Raw genomic sequence first — 25,056 nt, forward strand, 5'->3', positions numbered from 1 at the left:
TGTTTCTCACTCTGTGTGTGTGTTGCGCCTGTTGTCCTGGATCAGGCTGAGCTGCCTGTCTTTCTTCAGCACCTCCCAGGGGTGCACATCCATCGTAAAATCCATCGGGTCGTCCAAAGTTGCGGGGCTCAGCAGGACCTTGGCTGAATGCGTGCAAATGCTCAAGTCCGCTGCTCGCCACTCCTTAGCTAGTTGCAAAGTTCTCTCCAGAGATTCTGGCAGGCGGAGGCAGCGCTTGCCTCTCGAGCTTTGGCGAAGGGGATTTTTTCTGCGGGATGGAGCCTGGGTGGCAGGGAATTTCCCCGCCAAAATAGAAGGCGAGGCTTTCAAACTAGTCTGATCCTGCTTGAAAAGGTTGCTGTGGCGGAGCAAGGGGTGCCCTGGCTGAAGATTCCCTCTTTCAGTTGGTCTCTCAAATTCACCCCCCCTTTTCTTTTCTACAGAAGGGTTTTTTGACTGGGCAGCTCGACATGATTAAGGCCGTTCTGCTCCTCCTTTGCGCTGCCCTCCTCTCTCTGATAGCCACCTGGTTAAAAAGGAGGAGGAGCCCATTGAGGAAGATGAGGAATGCGAGGGGGATCCCTGCCCCCGCAGATGGGCTCTGGACTAGCGGAGCCTCCTCTTCCTCCTTTTTAACCAGGTGATCTTTGGCTGCTGCATAAGCCCATGGGCACAAGCTGCCCTCTTCTCTCTGATAGCCGCCTGGTTAAAAAGGAGGAGGAGGAGGCTCCGCTGGTCTGGAGCCCATCTGCGGGGGGAGGGATCCCCCTCACATTCCTCATCTTCCTGGATGGGCTCCGACCCAGCAGAGTTGCCTCCTCCTTTTTAACCAGGTGGCTATCAGAGAGAAGAGGATAGGACGTGCCCGTGGCCTTGTGCAGCACCCTAATTCTTGCCTCCTGTTCTTCGGCTGTTGCACAATCCCAAGGGCACGTGCTGCCCGGTTTGCTGAATCCAGTGTGGCTTCAGAGAAAGAAGGCATGCGAGAAAGCCCCCCCCCCCCTCATCCCCGCTCCTGAACATTTGAATGAAGGAGGCTGCAGGCTCCTTTGTTCTCAGCTATGCGATTTTCTTTCGTTTTCTGCTGCCTGAACAAGTGAATGAGGCAGAGGGAGAATGAAAGGAGATTGTGTCCCTTCTGTCTCCCCGTTGCTCAGAAAAGCAACTCTGGGAAGGTCCTTTGGTGGCTGCAGGCGTTCTAGAACCTGCCTGCTAGCAAAGGACCTTCCCGAAGTTGCTTTTCTGAGCAACGGGGAGACAGAAAGAACAAAATACCAGCCGGCTGGGATGGGTATACAGGGCTGGGGGCGGGGCGGGCTTACTTCCGGGTCCGGTCACAAAAATTGGGAGTTTTTAAGAATGTCCCGGGACGCGGGACAAATTGTGCAAAAGCGTGATTGTCCCGTGAAAATCGGGACGTCTGGTCACCTTAAATTAGCTGAATATGTGCACCATATGATGAACAAAATTTGACACTTAGAATAGTCCTATTGTGCAGTAGCAAAAAAATGAAGATAAAGGTTAGAGCTACATATTTTGTCTTGCATAGGAAGATGGTCTCAACTCAATTTAGCTACAAAGCATAAATAATTTAAACACTTGTTTATTTTCCAAAAATAGGCAAATGACAAAATGGTTTTAATATCTGTTGGGAATTCAGTTCTTTTCAAATTGTTTGTACATCTAAGTTATAAAATAATGAAAAATAAACAATTATTTTAGAAACAATTATTTGTAAAAGCTAGGTAAACAAGCATGAAAAAGTATACAGAATAACACAAAGAAATTGCTACTAGAAAGTCATGCAGATGTGCTAGATCAAATGCTGTTAATACTACTAATAATAATAATGTTAATAATGTTAATAATGCTAATGCTAATAATGCTAATGTTACTTAATCCTAAATACTAATAGTACTACTATTGCTATTTCCTCTCTTATGACGGTAAATTGCTAACTTCATCTTTAGCAAATATCACATCATTGCTCTTTCTGTGGGGAAGTCTTTCCAGAGTCTTTCAATGATGTAGAAGTTTTATTTTCTTCAGTTGGATTCAGTGTAGCTGTGCTCTTAAGCTGCTCTTGATAATCATTAGGGACATCCATATCCTCCACCACCAACTCATCTTCTTTTTTGTGAGAGGCAGAAGGCACATATCTCGACTGCTCTTCCTCATCACCAATAAAGGCATCTAAAAAAGCCACGCCGTCTTCTTTTCTATGAGGAAAACGCTCCAATTGTTTAGAGTCTGACCTTTCCTTTTTCATGAGTTGTTCTGGCACGGTTAACTCCTGTCCAGGCCTTACCCCAATTGTAATTTCAGCTTCCTCGTCACCTTCATACTCATGCAAGACCACTACATCTTCTTTTTTACAAGGTATGGGTATGTCCTGGGTCATGGAGATTGAAGTTTGACTTTGAACAGATGCTAATTCTGATTTCCCCTCAGCTGTATCGTTCTCTTGATCCGGGAAAGCCTTCATATATTCCACAGTACCCATAGAGGTCCTAGGTTCTGACGTCATCTTAACAGATGTTGTATCTGACTTTAGTATGCTTTGAAAGTATTTCATCCTGAGTCCTTCTAACTGGAGTGAGAAACTTGCTGCAGGAGGTATCATAGATTTTGTGAATGAGGAAGTAATACTCTGTAACAAAAAATGTATTATGAAAGACAGTATTAATGATGGCAGTTCAACAGCATTCTTCCATTTCCTCTCGTAATCTGAATGCACACTATGTATCTGAGATAAAGACAGTGTACATCTGATTTTAAAAGTCTTATCATCTATTATCATGATCACTCATATTCCTTTTGAAATCTATAATTTAAATAATCTTTGGATTCATTAGCTATAAACCATCCTTCCACCTAGCCTTCAAACTCTGCTTTGGGACAATTTAAAAATATATATAGAGATTATTATAATTACCAACATCCTAAATCAGCTTGTAAGAATTGTGATCCCAAACCAAAACTCAAGCCTTACTGTCTTGTAATCACTTCCTCTCTAAAGATTGTAAATATCTAAAGCATCTGTTCATTTCCTCCTCCTAATTATTGCAACATGAAGACAAGCATTCCAGAGGGCACTGGAGTGAGGGAAAGGGACTATCAGATCCAACCTTTTACCCAGCTTCCTCAAATATCAAATTTGGGGACCTTCCCAACCATACAACTGGAGTTGTATTCTTCTGATACTGTAAGCAGGAAGGCTCAAGTAAAATAATATGCAAAAACCATCACATAATTCTCCATTTAGCAACTACTTCACTTAATGACTGAGTTGCTGGTCCTAACTGTGGTCACTAAACAAGAACTAAGTATACAGTTTTTGAGACAGATGGGGACTGAGGCCTCAGTCTAGACATTCAGCTGCAATGGGTTCAACAGCTTTAGTACTGTATCCAATGAATTTCTCACAGAAAGAGTAATTATATCAGGTCTCCTTTATGAACATCTGATATTTTTTAACAGCCTGTGTAATGCAGCCTTTTCCCAGACGAAAGGGGTATAAGGTATTTCAGAGTGGGTTACTCCCTACTATTGGAATTTATTAAAAGGGCCTTAAGTATCTTAAAGGCAAACGGCAATGAAACTGTACTTTTTATACTTTGCATTTGTCTAGGAACGAATGAAATGAAGAAAATAACAGAATTGGGGGGGAATCTCCAGAGAAATTAGCCAAATATGTTGCTTGTGATGCATTTTTTCTAAAAAATAGCTGGAACCACACAAAGGGCAAGGGTTCATGCCAAAACCTCTAAACTCTGAGAGTTTTAAATGAGTCTTCATGTAGCTGGCACATCCTGTTTGAGCAAATCACGAAGACCGTGATGAAAATTCTATATTAATTTCTCTACCACCTGTCAATAGAAATGCTAATAACTGAAAGGGTCATTGTGATAAAATGCCTATCAAAGATCAGGTTAGTACAGAACACATACTACCAAAGGAGGAGGAGGAGGAAGAAAAAGAAGACAAAAGAAATTTTCTTGTTTAGAGAAAGAAATGTCATCAAATACTCCTTACCCCTAATGAAATACTTGGAGATTGCCAAGGCACGATGGTATTGGTTATTACACATACAAAAGCATTAATGTAGTTTTTTGTTGCCTGGACTGATGATTTTTGCAACGAGGGTATTAAAGCAAGTATGCCAGCTGCTCCAATATTGCAAACCCCAGTTACTACAAAGCCGATGGTATCATTGCCATATGCATCATACATTACACCTGAAACAAAAATATGTTGTTTACTTTTGTGCTTCCTTTCCCAAAACAGAATTTTCTTTCAAATGATACCATACATTCCAGTATCAAAAAGATTTAAGTAATCACAGCATACACCTTCCTGATCCCAAAAGCTATTCAGCTGGTCCTTGTTTAACTGCTAATTGGAATTGAAAATGCCATAATTTAGCAACATAGTTTTATATAAAAAAATAGCAACCATACCACTTAGCTGCAACAGTTCTTGCAATCCCCAGTTACCAATGTTAAGTGAGAACTGTGCAGTTCGTTAAGCGAGAATCTCTTATGAGCATAGCTTCCGACTTCCTGCTGGCTTCCCCACTGACTTTGTGAGCAGCCAGCCAGAGAAATTCTTATCACATGACTGCAAGATGCTACAATGGTTGTAGGTACGAAGTCCCATTGTAACTACCCTTGTTCAGTGCTGTCATAAGTTCAAATGGTTGCTAAATGAGTAGTCATTAAACAAGGAGTACCTATATAGGCATACATAGAAAAGAAAGAGGAAAAAAGACCTAACTAGTGGTGGTAAGTATGGCAAAGCATCATTAAGTCTCTGTTCTTATTATGTGCAGACCTTATTGTGTCCTGCCACTCTGTTCTGGGTGGGCATGTGTCCTTCTCGGCTCCTGAGCAGCTAAGAGGGGTTAAGAGGGGCTCAGAGAACCAAGTGGACGCTGGCCTTGTTGCAGAACCAGTGGAAATACCTAGCAAGGAATATTGCCGTTATCTGAACAGGAATGGACCTGTCTGACCAGAGGAAACGGACAGGGTCTTTGGGGCTGTAAGCTCAGCCCCGTTCTTTAGATCCATGTCCCTCTTTGCTGATTAAACTGGTTCAGGGGATTATGTGAGTAGGTTTTAGCGATGGTCAGTTTGCCTCACCTGCTCCTCAAGAAGCCAGGCAAGCGTGAGATGGGGGTGAGGCATCCATCCTTGCCCTGTTTGACCTCGCTGCAGTTTTTGATACCATTGACCATGGAGTCCTTCTGGATTGAGTTTAATTGAGGGTGGGCGATAAGAGTGCTGCTCCACTTCACTTCCTTTCTCCGGGGCTGATTCCAGGTGAGAGTAGTTGGGGAAGAGAGATCTGAGGGACTGCTTCTTCCTCATTATATGTGCTTGTCCTACCAGAGAAAGCAGGCTGCATGTCCCAACTATTAGGGAATTAAACTTGGGTCTCAGAAGGCAGACTGTCTTTGGTGTGGCACTCCCATTTTGAGATATTTTACCCCCAGAAGTGAGGCAAAGTCCATCCTGTTCAATATTCAAGTCCCTCAGGACCTGGCTGTACCATCAGACCTGGGGGTCCTAGCAGACTGAGGAAATCCTGTGATGCTATTGTCGGGCCTGCAGCCGATTCCTTTTAGGATCTTTGGCCTGCCACACTAATATTCTTTTCTACTATGCTGTTTCATTAGTAGGGAATTGGGAGGGGGAATAGTTAGAAGTAGAATGTATTGTTATCAAAATAAAATTCCTTTCTAGGAAGCCAAGGTCATCTTTTGTTCTCTACCTCTCTGAGCCTGACCGGAACTGGATGGGTGAAACTGCCAGCATGGCAGTGGAATATTGGACCATGTGATGGACTTGTGGGTGTGGAGGCAAGATTGTGAACTTTCAACTGGGTGCGGAAACCCAGGAAGCTTTCAGATTCAGGTTTCTACATATGTGCCAACATGTCTCTCTTAATAAATTGGAACTTTGAGGAATATTTGGAACACTGACAGCTATTTTACTGTGGCTCATATCATTCCCCTTGCTTGGGTGCCATTTTATTGTGAGAGGCAGAAGGCACATATCTCAACTGCTCTTCCTCATCACCAATAAAGGCATCTAAAAAAGCCACGCCATCTTCTTTTCTATGAGGAAAACGCTCCAACTGTTTAGAGTCTGACCTTTCCCTTTTCATGAATAGTTCTGGCACGGTTAGCTCTTGTCCAGGCCTTACCCCAGTTGCAATTTCAGCTTCTTCTTCATCTCCTTCATACTCATCTAAGAAAGCCACCCCATCTTGTTTTCTGTGAGGAAAACGCTCCAATTGTTTAGAGTCTGACCTTTCCTTTTTCATGAGTTGTTCTGGCATGGTTAACTCCTATCCAGGCCTTACCCCAATTGTAATTTCAGCTTCCTCGTCACCTTCATACTCATGCAAGACCACTACATCTTCTTTTTTACAAGGTATGGGTATGTCCTGGGTCATGGAGATTGAAGTTTGACTTTGAACAGATGCTAATTCTGATTTCCCCTCAGCTGTATCATTCTCTTGATCCGGGAAAGCCTTCATATATTCCACAGTACCCATAGAGGTCCTAGGTTCTGACGTCATCTTAACAGATGTTGTATCTGACTTTAGTATGCTTTGAAAGTATTTCATCCTGAGTCCTTCTAACTGGAGTGAGAAACTTGCTGCAGGAGGTATCATAGATTTTGTGAATGAGGAAGTAATACTCTGTAACAAAAAATGTATTATGAAAGACAGTATTAATGATGGCAGTTCAACAGCATTCTTCCATTTCCTCTCGTAATCTGAATGCACACTATGTATCTGAGATAAAGACAGTGTACATCTGATTTTAAAAGTCTTATCATCTATTATCATGATCACTCATATTCCTTTTGAAATCCATAATTTAAATAATCTTTGGATTCATTAGCTATAAACCATCCTTCCACATAGCCTTCAAACTCTGCTTTGGGACAATTTTAAAATATATAGAGAGATTATTATAATTCCCAACATCCTAAATCAGCTTGTAAGAATTGTGATCCCAAACCAAAACTCAAGCCTTACTGTCTTGTAATCACTTCCTCTCTAAAGATTGTAAATATCTAAAGCATCTGTCCATCCTGTTCAATATTCAAGTCCCTCAGGACCTGGCTGTACCATCAGACCTGGGGGTCCTAGCAGACTGAGGAAATCCTGTGATGCTATTGTCGGGCCTGCAGCCGATTCCTTTTAGGATCTTTGGCCTGCCACACTAATATTCTTTTCTACTATGCTGTTTCATTAGTAGGGAATTGGGAGGGGGAATAGTTAGAAGTAGAATGTATTGTTATCAAAATAAAATTCCTTTCTAGGAAGCCAAGGTCATCTTTTGTTCTCTACCTCTCTGAGCCTGACCGGAACTGGATGGGTGAAACTGCCAGCATGGCAGTGGAATATTGGACCATGTGATGGACTTGTGGGTGTGGAGGCAAGATTGTGAACTTTCAACTGGGTGCGGAAACCCAGGAAGCTTTCAGATTCAGGTTTCTACATATGTGCCAACATGTCTCTCTTAATAAATTGGAACTTTGAGGAATATTCTGCCTTGGACTCTGATTTAATTTTGGATGATATTTGGAACACTGACAGCTATTTTACTGTGGCTCATATCATTCCCCTTGCTTGGGCGCCATTTTATTGTTTTGAAACATGACTGTTTTTAAATATTTATTGGTTTTTCTTTTTAATTCACTGCTGTATGCCATATTTGTGAAATTTGCAGGCATACAAATATAATAAGCAAATAAATACTCCGGCAGGCCTTGGGAAGAGTCAGTTCTTGGACACATTAGCAGTATAGTTTTCTCCAGGCTCAGTGTTTTTTACAGACAAATCGCATTAACTGGTTTACCTGCAAAGGGTGGACCAAAACAGCTAATTGCATTGACAGCCATCATAAATCCCCATGCAACAGGCATTCTTTCTGCTCCCACCAAATCAAATGTAAGGATAGGTAGGAGAACATAGTTTCCTGCGTCGAAAAATCCCAAAAAGGAGCGAACGACTACAAGAGCGGTAAAAGATGTGCAATGAGGAATACTAAAGTAGACCACACCTGAAAAATAAAACATGAAAGACACAGATTTCAATATGAACCAAATGTATTTATTTACTCTATAATGTAAACTAAAATAAAACAGCACTCATCAGGCTTTGCCACTGCTAATTTCCAATATTTTAGTTCTGCTTACCAAAAATTTTGTTTCTCAAGTATGATAGTAATGCATCTTCTGTGCCTCATATTAAGGAACCTATGCATTGGCTCCAAGTGCCCAAGTGTCTTCTGCTAGAGTGCCATAAAGAAATTACTGTATTTTTCAGAGTATAAGACGCACCAAAGTATAAGACGCACCAAGGTTTTGAAGAGGCAAATTTAAAAAAAAAGTTTTTGCACTCTGCAAACCTCCCAAAAATGGCCCATTTTTCACAAAAACGGGCCTGTTTTTTTAAAAAAAGGTCATGAATAGCCCTTAGGAGGCTTGTAGAGTGTTCCTGGGGAGTGGGTCGGGGGCAAAAATGAGCAAAAAACAGCCCATTTCTTGTGAAAACAGGCCCTTTTTTTGTCAAAAAAAAGGGCATTAGAAAGCTTATAGAGTGCTCCTGGGGGCTGGGAGGGCAAAAATGAGCATAAAATGGCTCATTTTTTGCTCATTTCTGCCCTCCCCAGCCCTCAGGAGCTCCCTGAAAGCCTCCTACAAGCCTACAAGCTATGCACGACCATTTTGGTGAAAGGGGTGGGGTTTCAGGAGGCAAAAAATGCTGTATTCAGTGTATAAGACACACCCAGATTTTCAGCCTCTTTTTTGAGGGAAAAGGGTGCATTTTATACTCCAAAAAATACAGTAGGTTCTCCCATGAGAACCCACCTCATGTGTCAGATTCCATTCTCCTAATTCCTAATTTCTACTCATCATGTTCCAGTGAGAACTGGAATTCAAGCCATCACACGAATGGCCTCAAGAAGATTTGGCAATAATTAACTTAAGGCACAGGGTTAACTTGTAGTTGTGCTGATATTACTCATATGTGCAAGAAATGACACTCTAGATGTTTCTAGGTCTAAAACCATAATTTCTCAGGCAAAAAACATTCAGAAGCTTACTGTGAAACTTACCAACAGATAATATGGATGCCTGGTTAACATAAAGTCGGTCGACACTTTCAATATCACAAATTTTTCCAAACAGAAGATAACTAATCATGCTGCTTACTCCAAGTCCCACCATAATGTAGGATGCTTTTTCCACAGGAATACCCAAATCGTCTGCAAGTTTCATCTGCAAAAAAGAAAATGAAGCACGATTTTTAACATGTCGGGTTTAAAGTATTATGTTCAGTGAACACTAGTCATAATTAAGCTAACCTAGTAATTAAATATAGCCGCAAATTCAGTCATACTTGTTTAAAGATTTATGCAAATAGTTAGCAAAAAAAAAATAGATGTAACTGACTGACAATTCAAACATTTCATACTCCTCTCCTGATAAATCTATCTTCATTGGATACATTAGTGTTCTCCAATTTGGTGCCTCCATAATGCATTGCCAAAAATCAAACTGACAGGGGACTATGGGATTTAATCCAATATATGAAGGCGGCACCAAATTTAGATCCTTTGGCAATGACACAATGTTTTCTTCAAAAATTATTCCTCAAAAGTAATTGACCAAGTATTATTCAAGTTTTGAAAGTTAGTACAGTCAAGACTGCAGTTGGTGTATCTGACACTATTGAAATAAATGTACACTTGTTCTCAGTGACCACTTACCTATTATGGACAAACGACAATCTTACAGCTACTAAAAATAAATCAACTTGGCCCAAATTGATGTAGCCCTTCTCCAAAATTGAGTTAAGGATTAAAACTGGTAAAAATTGAATGTTTAGCCACATGTCTTAAAATAGTTAGAATTAGCTGATAAATCAGGGTAGTCTGGGTATGTATTTATCCCAATCCTGTATTGGAGGGAGCCCCTTGTGGAGTACTGTGAAGCCGTTACCATGGCAACTCCACTGTGCTGTACAGTAGAAGCCATTTTAAGGCACAACATCTTTACAGAACTTGAATCCAAAAGGCATACATTCACTGTCAAAAGTACTGTGACTTGACACTATAGATATAATATAACACACTCCATTTGTGCAAGTACCATGCAAACATACCTACTGCTCATTTAAATGGAGCGTGTGTATGTGCTTGGCTGGTGCTCATGCAAGTGAAGATATGCGTGGACACACACACACACACGAGCCGGCCATTACCATGGCCTGGTTGCAAACCCTCAAAGTCCACTAGTGGGTCATGGCCCACAGGTTGGGGACCCTCGTTCCAAGCTATAACAGAAAAGCCAAAAAAAAAAAAAAGATAATGGCAACTTACCATATGCACAAAAGGTATGTAGAATCCAAATTTTGCTAATCCAAGAGAACTGACCCATATCTCAAACATACGATCTTTCCATAAAGCTAAATCGACTATAAACCCTCTTAGAGGCGATGTGTTAAATTTTTCAACTACACTTGGATGAGTTCTATCTGTAAAATACAAAGTAAAAAAAAAGAGAAATTATTACTGTGTACGCAATACTGATTAATTTCACCAGAAAGCAATAAATACAACAGTTATGTGCAACCCGGATAACATAAAAAGTGCATCACAAATGAGCACAGGATGGATTTGTGTGATGTTTAAGCAATTATTTTGAGGATGATTGCAAAAAATGATTTTATATACCACAAGAACCTCTGTTAACATGTCTTGCTGGACACAGCTGGAGCAGGTATAGGCATTAGAGAGAATGAGTTCCTTGTACACAAAAAGTTTACTTTTATCATGAATAGGAATCACACCGGGATTTTTTTTTCTACCCTGGTGCCTACAATTTCCGAAATGCAGCCAGTATGTTCGGTGGGAAAGGCATAAGGGAATGGCCTAGAAAAACATGAGGAAAAGCCATTACCAAGGCAACCATCAAACAAGTGTGGCTTAAGTCCATTCCAAGAAACTAATTTCAGTAATCATCTCAGACACACCCCTCTCTACGTCACACAAAGATAAAATGAGAGCAGAACGAAGCACATTGGGAATTGCAAGAATTTTTTACTATAGCTCTTTGAATAAAAGTAATTTTAGACCTAAAGTATGTGGCATTGATTTCTAAGTCTAGTCTACTTGGCAAGGCTGACTGGATAACAGGAGCTGCAATTCACTGTATTTTTCAGAGTATAAGACGCACCGGAGTACAAGACACATCAGGTAAATTTTAAAAAAAGTTTTTGCACTCTGAAGACCTCCCAAACCTCCTGCATGCCTCATTTGTGAAAAACGGGGCATGCAGAGAGCTTCAGAGGCTTGCAAAGTGCTCCTGGGGGCTGGGGGGGGGGGGGGATGAGGAAAAAGTGGTCTGTATTTCGCCAAAAGAAAGGGCATGCATAGCCTTTAGGTACTCCTGGGGGCTGGTGGGGTGTAACAAGCAAAAAAGGGCTGTTTTTTTGCCAAAACAGGCCCTTTTGCCACAAAAAGGGCACACATAGCCTTTAGGAGGCCTGCAAAGTGCTCTTGGGGGCTGGAGGGGGGGACGAGCAAAAAACAGTCTATTTTTTGCTCATTTTTGCCCACCCCAGCCTCCATTAGCACTTTGCAGGCCTCCCAAACCCTCTGCACGTCCATTTTTGTGAAGGGGCAGGGTTTCAGAGGCCAAAAATGCTGTATTCAGTGTATAAGACACACCCAGATTTTCCCCTTTTGGGGGGGGGGGGGAAAGGTGCATCTTATATTCTGAAAAATACGGTAACTCAATTTTCCCTAGGTTAAGGAAATTTGTTCTAGATACTTGACACAACTACTTAGTTGCTTTCATTTGCAATTTGCATTCCTGGAAGCAAACAGCATGGGTGATTTAAGAAATGAATTGAGTTGCTTTAGTGCAGTCCTATGCCTCAAGTTCTGGGGTGTTAAACTGAAAACAGTCTTTTTTCCATTTCATTTACTGAAATGAAAAAGACAAGAAACATGAATTTCAGGAATTAAACTACAATATTTCCCAGAAGAACGGGTTTGTCTTTTACTATAAGGCATACTGATAGGGTCTTTCCTAATTAATATGTCCCAGCTTTTCTGTTCCCCAAAGCTGCCCTATAAATTTATTAAATAAAATAAGCAGTCAGTGACAGGTCTCTTTACTGACAATAACTGAGCTAGCCCTTTCCTGAATTCTTATCATCTGAAAACCCAAATTAGATTGGAGACAGAATGATAAATGAGGGGGATGATAAAAGTAATTTTGGACGAATAGATGTTAACAAAAAATCTACAGTGGAATACCTGAGATCTGGGGGTAGGGGTGGGATAAGGATCAAACACGCTGACTTCCTTAAGTTCTAGCTATTGCCAGGCCATATGGGTCTGATCCTGCATTTATATTCAGCTTCTTTAAATAGCTTCATCCTAAAGGAAATCAACCCTGACTGTCCTTTAGAAGGACAAATACTGAAGCTGAACCATAAATATTTTAGCCATCAAATAAGAAGAGAGGACCCTGATGCTGGGAAAGGCTGAAGGCAAAAGAGAAGGAGACGGCAGAGGATGAGTGTCATTGATGCAGTGGGCAATGGTTAGACTCTGGGAGACAGTGGAGAACAGGGGAAGACAGGGAGGTGCGAAATAACCTCTGATAGACAAATGTCACTACAATCATTAATAACCAGAATCTGAATTTAATAAATACATGGTTGTGAAACTTACTTTTACAGAACACTTAAGATGTGTCAAGTTCTTATCTACTCACATGTCCAATGAATTTATGACTTACAAGACATACATTTTCTGCTCTGTTCCATATTATTAGCTGCTACATCACATCCACATCCAGATGCAGAAAATTTGAATTAGATATTACAAGACGAGGGAAACTAAACGTATAAACTACCTTTTCAAAACAGTCCTAGGATGCATTTGTAATCCATCCTTCCGAGGTCAGTAAAATGAAGACCCAGATTGCTGGGGGCAATATGCTGACTCTGTCAACCGCTAAGAGAGGCTTTTAAAGCACTGTGAAGAGGTATATAAGCCTGGGTGCTAGTGCTATGATTCCATCTATAGTCAATGGTTACATATTACCTTATTAAAGACTTGCCCCAATTTAAATAAAATTAGAAAGGGTCTTTGGAAAACAGTCCATGAAAGGAAGCTGAGATAATGTAGGGTCACATTTTAATTTAAGCAATGCACCATTTGTTGAACCACTCATATAATTTCCATTTGCTGTATGACACTGTCCATTGGTCTACATTCAGTCTACAACCAGCATCCCAGATTGAGATCAAATTGCAAACATGGTTGCAATAGTTGTCCTAAATGTTGGATTTACTTTCTTTTTATTCCCATGTTGCTACTTATTTATTGGGGGGGCAGGGATGTATAGTTGTGTTTTGTCTGAGTAATTGTGTAGGAAAATTCAGAAACCTGAAAAGAACTCTTTGTGTTACTTTGTATCCTTATTTTACCCAATATGGATTCTCTTCCCCCCCACACACAGGAAAAAGGAGATATTTAATTTAAAATGCCCAAAGCAGATACATACGTTTTTGAAGAGGCCTGTAGGCAAATCCAGCAAAAATACATATGGTTAGAATTGCACTATACACACGCAAACTATCTCTCCATCCAAAATTCTGAATTAGATAATACTGAAGTCTATTCTGTACGAAAGTTCCTGCAGCCCCTCCAGCCATCACTAATCCAGTGGCAAATGAACGCTTTGTAGTAAAGTAAAGGCTAACCATTATCAGGCCTATCAAGAAATAAACAGAAATTTAAAGTAGTTCTTTTATATTGAAGTCCAGTCACATCACCCTCTGTTTTATTTAACATGAAAAAGGTATCTGGGAAAGGAGAAAGCTTAAACATTGCTTTGCATCTGACACAATTAAAAACCATGCTACTATTTTTAAAGAGTTTTCTTAGGAATTTAATCTAACAGTTGGGTTGGCAATATATAAATCATGTAGCAATGTTGTAATTGTTTCTTTAAATCATACTGTAAAATGTGATTGGTTGCTGTTTTTCCTCTATCGGCCATACGAGAGAGCCAGAATGACTGCTAGCTCTCTGTTTGCTAGATGCTGGGCTGATCTGATCTGAGTGTCGTGAGCTATTGTAAGTTTTGCAACAGTTAGCAAACGGACTGTTTGTATGATTATGGACTATGTTATTTGGATTATCCCTTAACTGAAAGACATTGATGACGGACTGTCTTATCTGTTTATGACTTGGACTGTTTGATGGACTCTGATACCTCTATTTCCACGAAAGTAAAAGCCTATTTAAACTGCAGCGTCTCTGTATCAGGGGTGGGTTCCTACCGGTCCTTGTGGACCAGTTGGTCGGTGAACCTGGAAGCAATTAACTCTAAGGTGCGGCTAGAACTGGCCACCCGCAAAGGACCTCCCCAGACTTGTTTTGTTGAGCACTGGGCAACTGACGGTAGTTTGCGCTGGCTGCTCAAACTAGCACCAGTCGCCCTGTTTTCAGCAAAGCAAGCCCAGGGAGGTCCTTTGTGGGCAGCCAGTCCTAGCCGCTTGCGCCCAGCACTGCAGCTGAGGTGAAGCCCCAAAGCCCCCGCTGCCACCAGAATATCTTCTGCCGCCACCTCCTCCTCCTCCAACAGCACTGCCAGATTTGCCGTCCGACACTGCGGCTGAGGTGAAGCTGCCAAAGCTCCCGCCACCACCCCCACCCATGGCAGTGACACATCCCCCTCCGCTCGGAACACCTGAACTAGGCACCGCGTTATCCCTCTCCCCTCCTCCTTCGCCATGATTTTGAGGAGCCATGAGGCTGCGGGAGCCAGTAAGAAGGCGGCAGAGGTGGTGGGAGCAGGAAAAAAAGGCCTCATGGCTTCTCAAAAGCACGGTGGAGGAGGAGGAGGCAGCGGCAGGGGTAACGCAGGGCCCAGCTCAGGTGCTCCAAGCAGAGGGGGAGGCGTCACTGCCACAGGTGCTGGCAGGAGCTTTGGCAGCTTCACCTCAGCCACAGCATCGGGCAGCAAATCTGGCAGTGCTGTTGGAGGAGGAGGAAGAGGCGGCAGCAGATATTCTGGTGGTGGCGGGGGCTTTGGGGCTTCACTTCAATCACAACACTGGGCGCAAGCGGCTAGGAATGGCCACCCACAAAAGGGGTTTACCAAGTTTACCCACCTTCTCCAGGAAGCAACTACATTTCTCTCTTTCTTTATCCCCTACGTTGCTTCTTTTTCAGTTTGTACATGTTACTGGGTGGTATCTTTTTGCCCACTTCTACTTAAGGATGGAAGTCCTCCCTAGGAAAATGATGGCACCTGACATACTATCTCTTCTCAGTTGGTTAGTTGAAACCCACCACTGCTCTGTATGCTGGTTTGTGTGTTCTCCAACACAACTCTCACAACGCTTTGCTGAACGTACTCGCTCTCCCAATGGAAAGCTTACCTAACAGGTTTTCTCATGAAAAAGTGCTGCAAAGCAAAAGCAAAAGCAAAGCAAAAGCATGTTTTCAAAAACAGAAGAAATGTGTGACAAAATTTGATTTTAATGTAAAGCATTACCTGGAGTGTAGGCCAGACTTGATCCCACACCAACAATGATTCCATGTGTGAAAAACAGCATTTTTAACTTTTCAGTATATGATGACCACACTAGACCACCTATGGTCACTAGATCTCCAACTATCGCCACTTTTATCGCTCCATACTTCACCAGGAGTTTTCCAGAAACAGGACCAAACGTCATAATGAAAGCATAGCTGATAGATCCAATCCAAGCGTAAAAAGACAAATGCATTTAATTAAACATATAAAAAAATACCATAAAAAAAATATTATCAACTCACTTGTATGTTTTACTGAGGTAAATGACACTAATTCTTGTGGATTTCAAGAGCATTGACATATAGTTTAAACCATTTGCTTAAAGACTGTTAATAAGCAAGACATAATTATAAACAAAACTGCAGTACAATATATCAAAGCTATGCTGGAAACCTTAATGTAACAATGACCTACCTATCTGCGAGTTACTTGATTCGAAAGTATCAAGAAGGGGCAGCATGTAAACACCAAAGGGGCACTATGAAATCCACTGACAAGCAAGCAGTGAGTAGCAGCCGCCGCCACTACAACCCAGCCCCAACCTCCATCCGGAGGGGGTTGTAAAAAAGAGGCATCCGACCTGATATCCTCCAAAGTACATGTTCTTCTTAATCTCCGTTTATTGAAGAAATCACGGACTTTCTTCATGACTGGGAACAAAGAATTGTAGAGAAGAAAAAAAGCATTATTAATCTCTCAAATAGAAAAGATTCAGCACACCTGTCCAATAATCAGAATTTTCTTACTAAAGCAGCATGCACATAGGAGCAGTGTTTGCATTACACCATGTCAGCAAACATTTCAAACTTGTGGCAGTGCTCAACAAGGGGCTCTTACAATTGGTCTGCAGAGTTCTGGCCATCGCACCGTCTCTGCAGTTACACAATTGAGATCTGGGTTCTTGGCACTTGGTTTGCAATTGCAATGTTGCAGCAAGCTGCTATGGTGCTAGTGCAATTTCTGAAGTTTCCTGCTGACTTTCCAGTAGGAAAGTCAATGGGGAAGAGAGCAGGAAGTTGGAAGTCACTGTCATGTAAGGTCGGTGTTTAATGATGCACACAATGGTCTCTTAATGATGAAAACTGGGATCGCCATCCCTAAGCAGCACAGTCACATGAAAATGCACCACTGCATTGCTTACCAATGGCAATTCCAGTCCCAATTGTCTTTATAACCCGAAAAACTACCTGTACTGCCTGCTGGCAAGGCTGACTTGACTATTTATTTACAACTTTTCATAAGTTATCTAAAAGATGTTACAAGTGTCAATTCCTAGAAGCATAATTTCACAATTAATTTTATAAGACTATAAAAGCTATTATATTCATCAGTGAACATTTCACTATCAGAGAAATGCTAGGTATAAGAGGATTTTTTTAACACATGCCTTGTTTTTGCTGATATGGTCAAGTGGAAATCAAGACATTCAGAAAGTTCACACGAGTAATAAAGATTTATTGCAAGCTTAAGCTCTCTACAAATCTGCCCCACTAACAGTCAAGGGAAATGAGTAGAAGAGAAGCATTCAAGGTGGGCTGGACTTGCATGTCTTGTGAACATGCAGGGACTCGTAACTTATAACGCATTTGACCCTTCCCTCGGGCTCAGCCTGGTTATCTCCTGCAAATATTTCTGATACCAGACAAATGTTCTTAAATCATCCATCGAATCTAACTAAAATATCTTCTACTTCAATTTGCTAACTTTAAATATTTTTAAACTGTAAATTGGTTTTTGATAAAAATAGAGAATATAGTTCTGAGAGAAATCTGTCCCTTAAGAAATCTTCTTTCTGATATTTTCCCCATGAAACTTATGGATCAATATACTTTTAAATATTTTGTACACATATACTCAAGTTAAAGACTGTTGGCTTACGTGAACGGTTGTTCTCAGGGCACTGCGAGGAGAGTCCAAGTGTGGGTTAACACAGTCTATCTGCTCTAGGACTGAGTGAGTTTTTTCTCTTGGCCACGCCTCCCTTTGCCTCCATTATTTAGTTTAAAAAACGAGGAACCACCGAGCAGGAAGCCCGTACAGTCATGTCCAGTCATCACCCTCGCATCCACGAAGACCCGGGGTGGGATTGGACTCTCCTCACAGCGCCCTGAGAATGACCGTTCAGATAAGCCAACGATCTTTCTTCAGTGTGCTTCTTGGAGAGTCCAAGCGTAGGACATGCCCAAGCTATAGTGTCCCTGGGTGGGAAGAAACTTGAGTCTCCAGAACATCCACAACCTTCTATAGAACTCTTCGCCCAAAGGAGGCTTTGGCTGAGGCAAAGGTGTCAATCTTATAGTTCCTGATAAATGCAGTGGGAGAAGCCCACATGGCCGCTCTGCATACATCGAGAATAGATGCCTGGGTCGCCCAAGCCACAGAAGTGGCAGCGCTCCTCATCGAACGCGCAGTCACCCGGCTAAGCACAGACCTGCCCTGATGTTCGTAAGCAAGCTTGATGCAGGCCTGCAACCAACGCCCAGTGGTGTGGGAAAACGCTTTGTGACCAAGCGACCCCAGATGAATGGCAGGTCCCAGGATGGGTAACGGTGAACAGCTCGGGGGCAGATGTTTGTCGCTCCCTTCAGGAAACTCTTGACCTGCGGGTGTTGGCTCAAGGGCCAGGAGGACCCCTTGATCAGGATGGTAGAAAGGGCCACAACCTGACGCTGGAGAGTGCTGGGGGCCAGACCCCTGTCCAAACCCTCCTGCAGAAAGTCCAGCAACTGGGGAACAGACACGGACACATCCCTTATGCCTTGTTTCTGGCACCAGGAAGAAAACGCAACCCAGGTCAGCTTGTATATCCTGGTGGTCAAAGGCCTCCTGGAAGCCTGGATAGCGTGAATGACCATGTCCAAGATCTTCTGCCTCCTCAGGAGCTTCCCCTCAAGTGCCAGACAGCTAGTTGCAGGCACTGGGGATCCAGGTGGCGAACCGCCCCCTGGCAGAGGGACATCTGATCCTGAGGAATCCTCCACAGTCTCTGCATCGAGAGACCCACTAGATCCAAATACCAAGACCTCCTGGGCCAATGGGGGGCGACCAGGAGGATCTCCGCACCTTCTGCAATGAGCTTGGATACCACGTGCGGAATGAGAGGTAGAGGAGGGAATGCGTACAATAGTCCTCGAGGCCACTTGCACTTCAGTGCATCTGTCCCCTCCATCCACTGAGAACGGTATTGGGAGAAGAATCATGGCAGATGTGTGTTGGCATGTGTGGCAAAGAGGTCCACTTGTGGTTTGCCGAATCTCCTCACAATCAGTTGGAACAGGTCTGGATGCAGCTGCCATTCGGAGTGGTCAATCTGCTGCCTGGTCAACCAATCTGCCTCCTGATTGCTGGACCCTGAGATGTGGTCCGCTCTGATGTATGCCAGGTAGTGTTCTGCCCACCTGCCCAGAGATTCCGCCTCTGCCATGAGCTTTTTGGAGTGGGTACTGCCCTGCCTGTTTATGTGAGCCTTCGTGGCCATGTTGTCCATCAGCAAGAGTACATGGTGCTCCGCAACCAGGCTTGAGAACTCCCTTAGGGCGAGGCTAGCGGCCCTCAGCTCCAACCAGTTTATGCTTTGGGAGGCTTCCCTCTGGGTCCACAGTCCTTGTGTGAGTTGGCCGTGACAGTGAGCCCCCCACCTGAAGAGGCTGGCGTCGGAAGTCACCACAATCCGCTTGGGTTCCTTGAAGAGGCACCCCTTCTCGACTGTCGCCGTCCTCCACTAGGCAAGGGACCAGATGGGGGAAGGCATCACCCATCTTGAAGAGTTGCTGGTCTTGGCTCTCTGCATCAGCAGGAGAAACCATTGCAGCTCCCTGGTATGGAGATGTGCCCAGGGAACCACCTTCAAACAGGAGATCATGATCCTGAGGAGCTGTGACAGCATGACAATCGGCACCAACTTGGATCTCTGACATTGCTGTACTCTGTGTCTGAGGTTCTGCAGGCAGTCTGGAGTGAGAAATACCTGACAGGTGAGAGAGTCTATGACCGTGCCTAGATTTTGGATGTGCGTGGTCGGCTCCAGCTGGCTTTTGGCCAGATTCACTGAGAAGCCGTGTAGACGCAACGTGAGAATGGTCAGCTGGACGTCTCGCCTGGCCTGCTCCCAACTTGCGGAGTGAATGATGATGTCATCCAGGTAGCATTCTAGATGAATCGGGTGGTTCCTGAATTGAGCCGCCACCACCACTAGGATCTTTGTGAAGGTCCTGGGCATGGACGAGAGGCCGAACAGCAAGGCACGGTTCTGGTAGTGCCTCCCGTCGTAGAAGAACCTCAGGAACTGTCTGTGAGTTGCGTGTATTGGTACGTGCAGGTAGGGCTCCTTTAGATCTATTGACGTGAGAAGATCTCCCCGCCTGACGCAGTCCAGGATGGAGTGGAGCGACTGCATCTTGAACATCTTGTACGCCAGATGCTGATTTAGGCGTTTCAGATCCAAGATGGCTCTCCACCACTTCAATTCTGGGAATTGAAGTCCACAAGTCTTAAGCTGTCAGGTTTGAAGATCCCTGTGTTTTTTTTTCCCTAAAGGGTTATGGGTGCAAGGATCTTATAACTTAACAGCTTTAAGACTTGCATGCTTCACTGCCAGAGTTTCTGAGCCAACATGACTGGAGGAGGAATTCTGGGAGTTGAAGTCCACAAATCTTAAAGCTGTCAGGTCTGAAGACCCCTGGGGTTTTTTTTCTAAAGGGTTAGGGGTGCGAGGGTGTTGTAACAACAGCTTTAAGATTGGCGTGCTTCAAAAGCCAGACTTTCTAAGCCAACATTTTGGTTGCTAAGCAGTAGCGTTGTTAAGTGATACTGATATTATATAACACTTTTAATTAAGCGGGTACCTTGAATAAACATAACTTTGAGTTTCAAATAATACTGATTTCGTTGTTGTCTTAGGTAACATCTGTTAAAAAAATTCAGGTACTCAGGCATGAAAATATGCCGCTCAAACACTATACTTTTCTGCTCACACTGAAAGAAAATTAGAGGGAACATTGCTCTCCACCCCCCTGAGCTCTTGGGGACTAAGAACAGTATGGAATAGAACCCCTGCCTCTCCTGTTCTTGGGGAACGGGTTCTATGGCCCTGATCTGGAGAAGATGAGCAATTTCCTCCTGCATAAGGGACCTCTTCAGGGGATTCTTTGGGGTCGGGCACCTTTGTGGAAAAGAGAGAAATTCTAACACCAGGCCCCTCCTGATCGTGTTGAGGACCCAAGAGTCTGTGGTGATCTCCTCCCACACATTGGCGTATAACTGTAGCCGACCCCCTATGCGAGGACCCCTGTGATGGTCACTTGCCCTTACGGAACTGGCGGGAGTTGTTCCCACCACAGTACAGCTTCCGAAAGGAATGTTGCTGCTGCTGCCTGCCGTGTGACCCAAAGGAACCCCTGTTCTGATTCCTATCCCCACCCTGGGAATAGAGTCTCTGGTAAGTGGAAGAAGTGGACGGCTGGTTGGCGTCTGGAGCCCGAAAGGACTGCTTCCGAAGGGAACCAGAACCCTTGCGCTCGCCCTTCTTCAAGGTGGCCGGGAGAATCTTACGTTTGTCTTTCGTCCCGATGACAAACTTGTCCAGGAGCTCCCCAAAAAGCAAGCTTCCATTTGGCCTTCATGTCGGCTTGCCAGTGACGAAGCCACAGCAGCCGCCGTGAAGTGACATTGATGCCAATGCTCTAGAGGCAAATTTTGCGGTGTTCAATGAGGCATCTGCCGAGTATTCCACAGCCGTAATGATCTTGCTGAGGTCATGCTTCCACTGGGATCCCCCGGCGGGAGGCCTAGCCCTCAGCTGTCTGAGCCAAAGAAGGGACGCCATGATGAAGAAAGAGACCGAGGTGGATGCCCTGATAGTCCAAGTGGCCGCCTGGTGCGTCTTATGGCAGGCCTTCTCAGAACATTTATCCTCCGCCTTTAAACCTTCCAGGAGGTCTGCTGGCAGGTTCAAGGTTGATGTTAAGGAAACCACTGGCGCATCCACCTCGGTCAGTTTCAGCACATCCTCCATTTTACCCTCCATGGAATAAAGGGATTTATCCGCTCCGCTAGGATTGGTCAAGGTACCAGGCTGAAGCCACTCTCTGGACTACGTCCCAAAACAGATCTGGAACTGGAATTAGCTCCTGAGTGGGAGCAGTCTCATTGAACAGACCTTCTTTGGGATCCTTGGTAGAGGAGGATGCAGCAGCTGTAACCTTAGGGGTAGAACCTAAGTCGGTAGCCGCCTTGGCCTTATGCAATATGGACCTAAACAATGTTGGTTTGAACAATCCTGTAAAGGCTGGCTTGTCAGGAGGCAAATCCTCATCCTCAAACAATTCAAAACTTCCAGCCTCCCCCCATCCTAAGACTGACTCCTCTGTGGCGACCGAAGTGCCCAGAGAGTCTGGAGCCGGAGCCTGAGCGGAACTCGAGGTTCACTTAGACCTGGGGGTCCCAGATGCCCCCGCTTCCCTGTGCTTAATGCCTTCAGCGATCCCTTGGGATATGGCAATGGAGATGACGTCCTTCATCTCTGCAGACAAGGCCGAACCTTTGTCCTCCCTAGGCCGAGGCCTAGCTGGACCAGGCCCGCCCTGATGCCTCTCTGAGCTGGACCTCTCCTCAGCAGGGAGGAGACCTTGGAAGGGCCCCAACTCCTCCCTGACAGAGGAGCTAGGGGAATCGGGGTAACCCCAGGATGCCTCTGGGGAATCACCCCCAGATCTTTTGTCTATCAGGGAAGGGGACCTGCTGCCCTGGAAGGAGTGGGAGTCCTGCATTTCCCCATGCCACGTGGGCGAGCCCACCTCGTGGCTCATGTTCACCAGAGACCCTTGTGGTTATGGGGCCTTAACCTCAACAGCCCCCCCTGGTTGGGAACCTTCCCTGGCCCTGTCACCAGTCCCAGAAGTCCCCAGGGAGGCTTCTCTCCTTTACTTCCTACAAGTGCCCTTCCCTCCTTTACTTCCCTTGGTTTGAGGGGATAGCTTGCTGCGTTTAGCGGAGGGCCCTGCCTGCACCTCCTATGCCTCCTTGCCATCGTCTGCCATGATGTTCTACACAGACAGGAACTTTCACTGCAGCAGCTGGTGCAGCAACAGATTGTGGTGTTTATATTGTTCTCTTTTTCATGTCCTGCACAGCTTAGTCTTTCCAAAGAGGTATTCAAATTCTTTTCTCTACCCATATTCCTCACCCACACAATATTCATAATTTCAGGCATGTCCCTATACAAGCCTGCAAGCAATCATTATTACTAAAAAGCAAATTGACAGTCCTACCACCTTTACACCAAAGTTAGCATTTGAATTTTTGAACATTCCAACTGCTGTTGAACAATAAAATCATAGTCACATTCTCTGATTTAATACATAGAATAATAAGGTTGGAAACGACCTTGAATATCTTTTAGCCCAACCTCCTGTTCAAGGCAGAACTTAATTTACCTAATTAATACATTTTGTAGGTGCTCAAAAGCATCTTGTTTCAGTTTTTTGAATATGCTACCAGTTTAAAAGTATCATGGAAATAATCAATTGAACCAATTTCTTTCCCTTTCTAATCAAAGTGTAGAAATATCTAATAATCGTTAACAATGTTAACAAACCAAAGGTCCTTTTACAAAAGGCATTGGGACTTCGCTTTTCCTATCTCATCCAAGAGGCTTCTTCAGTTCGGACCATGGATGAGAAGCGAAAGATCTTCAAGGGAAAAACAAAATGCAGCTGCCTTTTGAAAAAGCCCCTTTGGGCTAACCATGACCTGGATGGCCGAGAATCTCCAAAGCCATTAAGCGTTAACAACAGGATTTCTTAAATAACACATGCTTAAATAATGCCAAAAGCTCTGTGGCCAATCAGTTCAAAGTTGAGTTTCTCAATAAATGTGCTTTGGCAAGATGAATCCAATGGTTGTACGAAGTCCAATTCAGTTCAGTTCCCGTTCCTGTTCCCATAGACCTATTGTGTGCCTATCTTAATACCTCTTTCTTTTCGTTATACCCTACGATAACACCACCGCTAGTCTCCTCCTTTTGCGCTATTCCCTATCTCTCCTTGTCCCAACAGTTAGGCTAGACGACGGAGGGTGTGTCCCCGTTATTATGGGATACACAGCCCTCCAGCGCCTCATTTGAGGAAGCTCGGGTCTCCCACCGTTCAATTTTACACTCCCTTCTCCGAGCCCAGCCTTCAAATGCCGCTTAAGGAAAAAAAAACACCACGGCTCCTGTTTTTATTCAAAAGCAATGACGTCAACTTTTAGAACGCTCGCTAGAAAAGTTGGTTGGAGGGGGGGGCGGAGGGCAGGAGAGCGTCGAACTTAAGCCGTTTTTTTCTCCTTTCCTTTGAAGACTTTCACTTCTCATCCAAGAAATGAGCTGAAGGAACTTCTTGGATGAGAAGCGAAATGTCTTCAAAGAAAATAACAACAACCAGAAAGTCCAGTTGCCTCTTGAAAAGCAGCCACCATTCTCCAATGAGGATTTTGTGGAGGCAGCTTATAATTCACTAGCTTGGCTTCAGTGGCATCCCAGGCGTGAAAAGCTGTTGGAAGGGCGAAATAACTGTGAATGGGAAATAGCCGGAGGTTTTGAAAGCTGCCTTTCAATGTTGAGCCTGAGTGAAATTGCAAGGTCGGAGTGAACTCGGTTGTAAAATCCGTCTTTCTAGGCGTTGCTGCTGCTAGTACCATATCAAGCCTGTCATAAGAATGATGGTGTAGACACCCAGCCGGAGGGTAGCACGAACCTGACAAATGGTCAAAGTGGGACATAAAATAAAGTTCTTACTAGCAATAATATTCCACAAGAGTAATTTTTAGTTCCATTTCTGGAGAGCCACCAAGATATTTAAAGTCATAAACAGTCATCAACTACTATTTCTCAGTCGCCCCCTCCCCCACATTTCTATTCTTGCAGTGGGGATAATCATGAACTATATTGCAAAGCTGTGGGTAAATTGTTTACTTTTATCTGGAGCTTCTTGGGATGATAGAAATAGACAATGACAAAGCAATTTCTTAAGTGCACACACTGCCTTTATAAAAAGCCCAACAAAATCTTTTTGAGAGGCTGCTTTGTACAGTCAGTTGTGCTGAATGCCTCTTTCCCTTTCACCACCATGTAAGCAGTGCAAATGCTGCAGGTATACAGGAGGTTCTCAACTTACAACAGTTCATTTAGTGACCGAAGTTACAGTGGCACGCAAAAAAGTGACATGACCATTTTCCACACTTACGACTTGCAGCATCAACATGGTCATGTGATTTACATAGATACCTGACAGCTGGTTCAGATTTATGACAGTTGCTGTGTCCCGGCATCATGCGATCCATCCTTTTGCGACCTTCTGACAAGCAAAATCAATGGGGAAGCCAGCTTCACTTAACAACCATGTTACTAATTTAACAACTGCAGTGA

General features: G+C 43.8%; 1 protein-coding gene across 1 annotated transcript; it reads right to left on the minus strand.

The window, feature by feature from the left end:
- Positions 1-1,981: 1,981 nt before the first annotated feature.
- Positions 1,982-16,298, minus strand: LOC148045962 (monocarboxylate transporter 10-like). The gene is given in 9 exon segments (XM_087712170.1): positions 1,982-2,650; positions 4,036-4,238; positions 7,877-8,080; positions 9,140-9,302; positions 10,406-10,560; positions 13,608-13,817; positions 15,609-15,830; positions 16,071-16,122; positions 16,125-16,298. Coding segments are annotated over 9 exon segments (2,052 nt in total).
- Positions 16,299-25,056: the final 8,758 nt, after the last annotated feature.

The sequence above is a fragment of the Thamnophis sirtalis genome, unplaced genomic scaffold (assembly GCF_051295495.1).
Source record: "Thamnophis sirtalis isolate CommonGarterSnake01/CBP01778 unplaced genomic scaffold, rThaSir2_p1.2 scaffold_4, whole genome shotgun sequence".
Classification (NCBI taxonomy): domain Eukaryota; kingdom Metazoa; phylum Chordata; class Lepidosauria; order Squamata; family Natricidae; genus Thamnophis; species Thamnophis sirtalis.